Below are 11,113 nucleotides of genomic sequence, written 5' to 3'. Positions count from 1 at the left end.
ACTTACATAACTTCTAGAAGGCTGAATTATTTAATACTTGTCATGCTTTTGTGGTTACACCGTTTGACAATTGAATGTGACTGTGATTCTTTAATTAATTAAAAATGGTAGAAATGTAATATAAAATGCAATGGCACCAACAGAAATGCAAACTATACATCTAAACAAATATCTAGCATGCTGATTTAACATGTTTAAAGCATATTTGTGATTTGGATATCATACCAACCCTAATTTGTCACTGACCCATATATTTATATATATATATATATATATATATATATATATATATATATATATATATATATATATATATATATATATATATATATATATAAAACATTTTAAATTTTTTTGTGAGAACATAACTGGTATTCTGTATAGGTCTTGCCTACTAAATGCATATTGCGGCCTGTGTTACATTAGCCCATACTCAATGGCTGAATGACACACAACACACACACACACACACACACACACACACACACACACACACACACACACACTCACTCACTCACTCACACAATTATGGCTACTGTTATGATAAACACATATTACATAACCACACCTCCAGCACTCAATTTACACCCACATTAATCCACTGTATTTAAGCCATTGTAGATGAAATACCAGACCTTCAGAGTGCTGGCACCATGCAGAACACTTCACGTCTGGTGCCATATGTATCAGTGCTGTGGATGACTGTGTTCTGTTCTGCAAGATGTAAAGAAAACCCAGTCAGCTGCAGACTGTGGGCTGAGCCTCAGGTTCCAGGGCTTTCCATGGATGGAGATTTTATAATTGGAGGGATTTTTACTACTCACTACTACGTGAGATCAGAACAGAACACCTACACCACGATGCCAGCACAGCCACAGTGCGCTGGGAGGTCTGTCTCTCAGGGTGGAGTGGACAGTACAAATAGCTGTACATTTATGTATATTTACAAAGACAATTGATGAGAAACAATTGTTACTTTTTTCAGTGTAGTCATGTTCCCTCTCTGGTTGTATAGTGACTTGAACATGATGTTTTGTAATTACGTTTGTCTTACTCCAAACAGGATGGATTTCAGACAGCTGCGCTTTGCTCGTGCTTTGGAATTTGCCATCCGCGAGATCAACAACGAAACAGATCTCCTGCCAGGCGTTACGTTAGGCTACCAGATACACGACTCGTGTTCCGATGTACTGATGGCAATCAAATGTGCATTTCAGTTTGCGAACGGCGTGGACTCCGTTTTCAATGATTCCTGTTCAAAATCTGCAGCTGCTTCTGTGCCTGCTCTCGTAGGAGATTCTTCTTCCACACCGTCAATTAGCATGGCCACAATTCTCGGTCTTTTTGGTATTCCACAGGTGAATAATATTGGCTACATAACTTGTAATTTTTTGTCGTATTTGACAGATACAGTATACTTCCATTGTCAGACCACATTTCTCGTTTCCTGCAGGTGAGTCATTCATCAAGCTGCGCGTGTCTGAGCGATAAGCGGCAGTTCCCAGCCTTCTTCAGGACCGTACCGAGTGACCATCACCAAGCGGCCGCTCTGGCGAGACTGGTAAAACGTTTTGGCTGGACATGGATTGGAACAGTGCGCAGCGATTCAGACTACGGGAATAATGGGATGGCATCATTTCTAAAGGCTGCGCAGGAGGAGGGGATCTGTGTGGAGTACTCTGAGGCCTATTTCAGGACACAACCGCGCAATAAACTGGAAAGAGTGGCAAACGTCATACGCAGATCAACATCCCGCGTAATAGTAGCGTTTGCTAGTATAGGAGATATGAGGTTTCTTTTGGAAGAACTGGCAAAACCGCCATCGCCTCGGCTTCAGTGGATTGGCAGCGAGGCGTGGATCACGCAGACAGAGTTTCTGCGATATAACATGTGCGCTGGTGCAATAGGTTTTGGGATTCCTCGATCAGTTATTCCTGGTTTTCGTCAGTTTCTTCTAGACCTCTCTCCCTTACAAGTATCGAAATCGCCTCTTTTAAAGGAATTTTGGGAGAGCTCGTTCAGCTGTAGCTTAAATGGACGAACCGAGGGCGTGCGGAAATGTGACGGCAGCGAGGACATCCGCGCGCTACAGAATCCATACACAGACACGTCACAGTTGCGTTTCTCTAACCTCGTGTACAAAGCTGCATACGCCATAGCGCATGCTTTACATGGTGTTGTTTGCAATGATACGAAATGCGACAAGACCACTGAATTCGCACCATGGCAGGTACAAACTTGTTTTTATTTTTATATTAGTTGCAAATAATACTAGCATAAATAATGTACATCCATCATTAATAGAACTGTGTTTAGTCATTTTACCACTAATCGTGGTCTGCATGTTGTATAGAGAGGAATTCACCCAGTATCATGACCTTTCATAACATTGTTTCTACTACTCCAGATACTCAAGCTACTGAAGAGAGTGAACTTCACCACAAAGAATGGTTACCAGGTCAACTTTGATACAAACGGAGACCCTGTAGCTGTCTATGAACTCACAAACTGGCAGTTTAAGAAAGATAGTGCTTTAGACTTTGTGCCAGTGGGATACTACGACTCGTCCAAACCGAGAGGACAGGAGTTCATAATGAGCAGTGCTATCAGCTGGATGGGAGGACAGACTGAGGTACTCACACACTGTTCTTATTCAGGTCCATGGACCTCATGTACGAACGGAACAGTGTGGGAATGGTTATTAAGTGAATGGGAAAGGTTTATGTAAAGGTGTGGGGAGGGTTTAGCCTTAATATAGTGTATAAATACTTAAATAAATATACCGTTTCTATTTTCGGTTATTGTGGGTAGTTCTGGAATCTCCAGAATGCGATAAAGGAGGGATTACTGTATTTGTAATGTCATTTATATTTTATAATAATTTATATTTTATAAACCCAACATTTAGTTGCAAATTTTTTATTTATAAATTTTCTACAACACTCTCGTCTCCTGGTCCATGAGGCCGTGAACTAAGCTGAAACATGAACCGTTCAGCCATGTATCAGTTAAGGCTGGATACTTTCGCGAGTGACCATAGCGACTCCGCACACCTTGCGCGACCCTCCGCGAACCGCGGAGGCGTTTAAACTTGACACGTCACATTCTTTGCGGTGTTCTCCGAAACGATATGTGGTAGTATAAAGAAACACGCCTCAAAAACAGGGGAATGAACATTTACCTGATGAATTTTAATGTTGCATTGTGTTCCAGGTTTGAAAGTGCTGGAATTTAGGCTAAAGTACTTGAAAATGCTTGAACTTGTAATTACTTAGTTTCACAACAAATAGCTATCTGCAGGGTTGCCAACTCTCTCGCAATGAGCGTGAGACACACGCTGTCTTCACACGCTCACATGCCACACATCCGATTTCTCACGCCGAGAAAAAAAAATCTAGTTCATTTACCTCTTTATCCACATCTATGATTCAGTGAGTTACTAGTTCGCTCTTGTGCCAACCACTGGCGATCGATCGATCGCGATATAATATAATCCATTTTACACCCCCACCCCGCCAACAGTTTACACTCGCCACTGAACTATTCGGTGAACAAATCTTTTGAACGAATCTTTTTAGTGAACTGATTCTAATGATTCAGTTCATCTAAAAGAACTGTTTTGCCCATCACTAGTCATATGTACGAAATGTGATTTGAATGTGAGAAAGTGCGTACACCCACGACACCTTCAACTCAGGTGTACGCATGTTTCTAATGTGTTTTCGTCAATTAGTGAGACTTATAGGTGATGCATTGAAGTTACAACTATTAAGATATCCTTCACGCACACATTGTAGTAAGCCCTTATTGGGTAAAATAAAGTAAATTAATGAGAATATTAAACAGTAAGCGCATCACTGATATTTTGTAGGTGCATTATATTATTCTGCCAGTGTGCACTATTCTAACCCCACAACATTTAAAGCTTCACACACGTTGTCCCACTCAGACCTTTTGCGCTTTGCCGTAATGCCACAACGTGCCAAACAAACATTTTTCCGCACCTCTACCTCATTCAGGAGCGTCTCCACTTTCACATTCGGTAAAGTTCCTCTTCTTTCCCCGTTTAGACATGGTTTGTGATAGATCAGAGAGCAAACATCTCCGGTGCAGGGCAAATTTAAATGAATTTGCATATTTATAGGGGGCGTGTCACCGTGTGCACTCAATTCCACGTTGATTGAGATGTACAAAAGAAATGTGCGTGGATTCCGGTGTACGCACGGTTTAATACATCCGGATTTTTTTATGCGTACGCCATTTTCTGGATTTGTATGTATGCCAATTTTTAGTAAGAAATCCACGTAAGTCTTTGTACATGAGGCCCCAGGTCTGGAGGACCAGACTGCTCTTCTCTTCAGTGTTTCTCCTTCCCTTGTTTAATTTATAAAGTCTTGATCATGTGATTAATTTTCTCATATATGTTAAAACAAACACTAATCTGTGCACCCAGTGTACATGATGTCATTATGAAAGATTTGCATTTATGTATTTCTCTACTGTGTTTCTCAGGTTCCAGTGTCTGTTTGCTGTGAGAGCTGTCTTCCAGGCACCAGGAAGGCTGTACAGAAGGGAAGGCCTGTCTGCTGCTATGACTGTATACCATGTGGAGAGGGAGAGATCAGTAACATTACAGGTTTCGTATCACAAAGTATAACAGAGAATTAAGGTTTTACTCTCCTCATCATTTGTCTTGGTTATCGGCCTACATATGAAGACAGTAACAGCAGGTTTGTAGAAAATGAGGTTCAGCAGTTGGAAGGTGACTGATGTGGTATTGAAAGAGGACATATATTGAAGTCAGAGATAAAATCCTTTAGCTGGAAAGAAATCATTGTTCATTTGTTCATACCCATATTCTACAGGAATGTGCCCTACAGTTGTGATCATATTTATTCAACCCCCACTGAAATAAGTGTTTTGGCCAGTTTGACATTGATTTTGATCATTTCAGTCATTTTTTTACAATTATATCAGAGGCACTTATAAATTAGACAAATATAACATAATATTTATGATGAAATAACCACAAATGTCTTTTCTGTGCTCACATCATTATCAGTTTTATTCAACCCCCTAGTGACAATTTTTTAGTACTTAGTACAACATCCTTTTGCAGTTATGACATCTTTCAAGCATGAAACATAGCTTGACATAAGTATCTTGCAGCGACCTATGGGTATCTTAACCCATTCTTCATTTGCAAAAGCCTCCAGTTCAGTCACATTCTGAACTCACAGGTTTGCGCGCTGCAACTGCCTTCTTTAGGTCCCAGCAGAGGTTCTCAATTGGATTTAAGTCTGGTGATTGCGATGGCCACTCTAGAATGTTCCAGCCTTTCATCTTCAACCATGCTTGGATGTGTGCTTCGGATCATTGTCCTGTTGGAAGGTCCAACGTCTCCCAAGCTGCAGGTTTGTGACTGACTCCATCACATTTTCCTCCAAGATATCCTGGTACTGAAGGGAATTCATGGTACCCTGCACACGTTGAAGCTTGCCTGTACCATTAGAAGCAAAACAGCTCCAAAGCATAATTGACCCTCCGCCATGCTTCACAGTAGGCAAGGTGTTCTTTTGTTCATAAGCCTGGTTCTTCCTCCTCCAAACATAGCGCTGGTCCATGGCTCAAACAGTTCAAATTTAGTTTCATCTGACCACAGTACACTGTCCCAAAACCTTTGTGACTCACATGACTTTTGGCATACTGCAGTCAACTTTTCTTGTTCTTTGGAGTCAGCAAGGGGGTGCGCCTGGGAGTTCTGGCATGGAGGTCTTTGTTATGCAGTGTGTGCCTTATTGTCTGAGCTGAAACTTTGGTGCCCAGATCTGACAGGTCTTTTTTCAGTTCCTTAGCAGTCACGCGGGGATTTTTCTCCACATTATGCTTCAGGTAGCGCACAGCAGTCACGGTCAGGATCTTATTTCTGCCAGGACCAGGTAACGTTTTCACTGTGTCCTTTAACTTGTACTTGGGAATGATACTTCCGATAGTGTCTCTTGGAATATTTAATAACTTAGAAGAAATAACCGCTTCTCATCTCTTCTGGGATCATTCTCTTGCCTTCACCATGCTTGTAAACACACCAGTAGATGTCTAGAAGGAGCTAAGTATCACAGTCCTTTTAAATCTGCCTAATTGGTGCGTATTATGCTTGATTGCTACTCGGTGACATCCACAGGTGTTTTTAATACCTGATTAAAAACACTGGAATGAACCTCTGTTCTTAAGAGTGGTAGTCGTAAAGGGGTTGAATAATTGTGTCAATGAAGAAATCACAAAAAGGCCATTTAATACTTTGACTAAAACAATTGATGTTATTTTAGTTGCATTTAGTTCTTTAACAAGTCCTTGTAAGATTTCATTATGAACACAATTACAAATGTGCACTGAATTCCATAAAACCATTCACAGCATTGGGGGTTGAATAAATTTGATCACAACTTTATGTTAGAAACTCCAGTGTTGGGTCGTCAGGGCCAGCAGGGCTTTCTTTTCTGGCCTATACACGATCAGAATCACTGACTTATGTTTTAATATATTTTTCCATGGATATTTAGAAAATTATTCAAGAGTCTGTTCTGTTCTCATCCTTTCATTGCTTTTCTTTTGATTGCACTACTTCCAGTAGTATGTATTCATACAATTCATACAGTTTATACAATCATATTTCAGCTATCATGTTTTGCCAGGGAGAAATCTGTAACATAAAATAAATGGCAATAAATTTTTTACTTTGACTAACCAGATTTTGAGTTGTCGACACCAAGACCAAATAGAAAGGTATGCAATTATGTTTCAATCATTTGATTGGATGATCAAAGAATGTACAGTCTCAAATATAGCAAATGGCATCTACTGTAACACATGCAGGAAAATAAACTTTTTGGGATTTATTAGCTGTTCATCCCACAATGGCTGAAGGAGGAGAAGAAATGGATTTGGTTGCAAATTTACTAAATTTACAAAAAACATTCACTTTTCAATATAATAGCTGGACATCGTCAAGACAGGGCGAGCAACCCTGAAGTTAGCGTCTGCCACTTTGAGTAACTACGAGCGCTACCCTTGGCTCACAAGCTTTGACAAAATTATTATTGATGTTTTTGGTGCATGTCAAAGCTATGTCTGCAGGGGAAGGAGATCTGTTGAAGGTGCTATATAGGTTTGATGCTTTGGTAATGGCGTTATTCTGGCTTCATGAGTGATCTGTGATGCAATGACTCTTTACACAACATTTCTACACAAAATCGATGGTTTCTGTAGCTGTAATGATGTTAAAAGGTGGATCTGTTCAGGCAGTACGCCACTGAAGGCCTAGGTGTGAAATACATGTTTTGTCACTGAGACACACCTACACTGAATTAATTAAGTGAACACTGTCCACTGCAGTGCTGTACTTTCTGTAGTGTTGACATTTACTGGCTTCTTTTGCAAATTACCTGCTTTTCAATAAACAATTTTAGCTGAGTGATTACATTATAGATTTGTACAGTGAAGCAAGAGCTACCATGAGGCATTTGGATATACCAAAAAGTGACAGATATACTTTTTAAGTAAACTTTTTCCAGTTTTAACTGGAAACTAAGTATATATTATAAGGAGTTATTATAGGACTCTGGCCTGTATGGGATTCTGACTACTTCTCAAATCTATATCAAATAGATTCTTTGGATTGTCTGCGGTGCCCTCCTGAGTTCTGGCCCAACACCAAACAAGACAACTGCTTCCCCAAGCCTGTTGAGTTCCTGTCCTGGGATGACACTCTAGCCATCATTCTGACAGTGTTCTCCATCACTGGTGCCTTCATGTCTGTGTGTGTTACTGCTGTCTTCTACAAACACAGGACATCTCCCATTGTCAGAGCCAACAACTCAGAGCTGAGCTTCCTGCTGCTCTTCTCTCTGACTCTGTGTTTCCTCTGTTCACTTACTTTCATTGGTCGGCCCTCTGAGTGGTCCTGTATGCTGCGCCACACAGCGTTTGGGATCACCTTTGTCCTCTGCATCTCCTGTGTTCTGGGGAAAACAATAGTGGTGTTAATGGCCTTCAGGGCTACACTTCCAGGCAGTAATGTCATGAAATGGTTTGAGCCTCCACAGCAGAGACTCAGTGTTCTTGCCTTTACTCTCATACAGGTCATTATCTGTGTGCTTTGGTTAAAAAATTCCCCTCCTTTCCCCTACAAAAATCTAAAGCACTACAAGGAAAAGATCATCTTGGAATGCAGTTTAGGTTCAACTATAGGATTCTGGGCTGTTCTAGGTTATATAGGATTCCTGGCTGTTCTTTGTTTTGTTTTGGCTTTTCTAGCACGGAAGCTGCCTGATAACTTTAATGAAGCCAAATTCATCACATTCAGCATGCTCATATTCTGTGCAGTTTGGATCACCTTTATTCCAGCTTATGTCAGCTCTCCTGGAAAATTCACTGTAGCTGTGGAGATATTTGCTATTCTGGCATCAAGTTTTGGTTTGATTATTTGTATTTTTGCTCCAAAATGTTTTATTATCATTTTAAGGCCAGATCAAAATACCAAAAAACATCTTATGGGCAAAATTCCATCTAAAGGCCTTTAATACACTAAAATAAGTAATAAAGATAAATAAAATATGGACATTTATTATTAGGCAAAACTGTAATGTGATGTTTCAGCCCTGCTGAATCACCTTATGAATGTTTTGTGTTTGCATATGGACAAAAGTGTCATCAAGCTTGAAATTTCACATTACCACATTCCACATTTTCATAAAACTGCCTTTTATAATTTTTAGCTAATGTTTCTTAAGTACAAATAATTGTTAAAATATTGATTGTACCTCTGTGTGACCCCAAACTTTTGTTTAAAATTGTTCAATGTTTTAGTGGGTATAATGTGGATTTGTATATACAGGATGCTTTTGTTTCACTTTTGAATCTCATATTTATTTTCTATGATCATAAAATTGCTTAATAAATGCAATATCCAATAAAGCATTTGTGATTTAGAGTAATTGTTCACAAAATATGTTGTTTCTCATTAAATTACATATTCAAATATTAATTTTAAAATTACAATTATAATTTATAATATATTATAATTTAGGTTTAAAGTTTTGAACCACAGGAAGACATCAAATACTGGGTTGTGTCAGCGGTGTGGTTAACTCTGTTAAGGTTTCTGAAATCGTCTCTAGACATCAGTGATGTCAGTAACGCGTTACTTAGTAACTCTAATCTTACCACTTTTTTCGGTAACGAGTAATATAACGCGCTACTATTTCCAGTCCAGTAATCAGATTAAAGTTACTGATCCAAATAACTGTGCGTTACTATTTATATTTTCCCTAGTAAAATATATATTTTTGCTTTCTTCTTGGCTCAGTTCTACTTTTGCGTCTGACCGTAGCGCTCGACTCCGCACGCTGCGCGCAACCCTGTGAGAGTGCGAGCACGTTTTACATGTCATTCTTTGCTGTGTCCTCCGGTAACGATATGTGGTAGTATAAAGAAACACACCTCAAACAGGGGAAGGAACAGTTACCTGATGAATTTTAATGTTGCTTTGTGTTCCACGTTTGAAAAGTGCTGTAATTTTGACTAACGTCGCCTACTTTAAAATGCTTGAAATTGTAATGGTATTTCGTTTCACAAGCTGTCTGACTGAACTGGGGTGGGTTTCCCGAAACGTTCGTAGCTTCATACGAGGTTACGAAGTACTTGGCGCTACGAACGTTTCGGGAAACCCACCCCAGTTCGCTTGTATTACGTTTACAAATAAATTTACAAATAATACCGCGCAGCTACACAAACGTAATGTCAGGAGATACTGTAGCGAGTCCTACTCCTCACGAGTCTTGCCCTTTAAGTGACACTGGGGGGGGGGGGGGGGGGGGGGGGGTGGCGCCAGGGTTGCGTTATTAATAAAGTTTCCCTCCTCGGGATTTTTGGATTAAGCAGTTTCTGCCTCGGTTACCGAACCTGCTTCAATACATTGTTACTGTTAAAAATGCACTTCCAATAAAGTGAGTATTGGAAAAATTTATTTTGCTGCTGAATGTAACTACTAAAGTAACTTGTAATCTAACGTAGTTACTTTTAAAATCAAGTAATATGTAACGTAACTAAGTTACTTTTAAAAGGAGTAATCAGTAATCAGTAATCGGATTACTTTCTCAAGGTAACTTAGCCATCACTGCTAGACATAGATCATATCCTTCAGAGTTCTTAGACAGTATTATAAATTTGTACAGCCCTCAGTGTTCCGTAGCTGGTACCAGGAGAACAGATTCACAACACATGGACGTGAGGAAAGAGTTCTAAACTTTATTAATAATGAATGTAGTTAAATAAAGAATAAAGAAGCGTTAACACAATTGGGTAATGTCACGGTGAGGCGGCCCCCTACCGGCCGCCTCCGTCTACAGGACGCCATGTTTTATGTTGGTGTGTGTTTGGGTGTGTGTGTGTGTGTGTGTGTTTTCTGTGCAGGTGCTTCCCCTTGGCGGTGTTGTGGTGTTCCTGGACCTTGTGGGGGTCTCCACCTGGCAGGAGCCCCCTTGTGTTGTGGGGTGACCGGAGCCCGGTCAAGAAGAGCCCCTCCCTAGAGGGCTGGGGCCCCTGGATGTTTGGGGACCATGGGGCTCCGGTCTGAGAAGCTCCTGCTGGAGATGGAGATCCTCCCTCCTGCCCAGGGTGACCAGGAGGCCCTTGGGGCTGCTCCCTAGCCCGCGTCGGGGGTGCTCCTCGGTCTCTGGCGCTCATGGGTTGGGTGGAGGAGTCCACCGTGCGATGAGGGGCCCCGGGAGGGGTTGGGGTGACCCCTAGCCAAGGGCCGGGGTCAGCTCTGGGAGGAGGTAGGTCCAGGAGGAGAAGTAGCCACGCCTCGGGGAGGTAACCTGCACCCACACACACACTAAGGACGACAAAGGAGTCGTAGCTCCTCGTCCGCACACCCTTGGGGCTCTCTGGCTAAACGCCGGTTAGGGCGTGAGGGCCCTGTGACCGACCGGGGCGTGGTTTTGTGTTGTTAACGGCCCGGTCGGTCCAGGGTCCCGTCCGGGGAGGCGAGCTGTTTAATGTTCTATGTTTTATGTTCCAGCTCCCGGACTGCAGGAGGTGTTCCTACCTGTCC

The 11,113-nt window shown here is 41.2% G+C and overlaps 1 protein-coding gene across 1 annotated transcript; it reads left to right on the top strand.

Moving 5' to 3' along the window:
* Positions 1-653: 653 nt before the first annotated feature.
* LOC143501252 (extracellular calcium-sensing receptor-like) lies at positions 654-8,872 on the top strand. Its single transcript, XM_076994867.1, has 6 exons — positions 654-889; positions 1,064-1,358; positions 1,454-2,230; positions 2,408-2,632; positions 4,513-4,636; positions 7,666-8,872. The coding sequence occupies exons 1-6, from the start codon at positions 654-656 to the stop codon at positions 8,577-8,579; spliced, it is 2,571 nt and encodes an 856-aa protein (XP_076850982.1). The 3' UTR covers positions 8,580-8,872.
* The last annotated feature ends 2,241 nt before the right edge of the window (positions 8,873-11,113 follow it).

The sequence above is a fragment of the Brachyhypopomus gauderio genome, chromosome 2, assembly GCF_052324685.1.
Source record: "Brachyhypopomus gauderio isolate BG-103 chromosome 2, BGAUD_0.2, whole genome shotgun sequence".
Lineage (NCBI taxonomy): Eukaryota > Metazoa > Chordata > Actinopteri > Gymnotiformes > Hypopomidae > Brachyhypopomus > Brachyhypopomus gauderio.
This window is presented reverse-complemented; position numbering and strand designations above follow the sequence as displayed.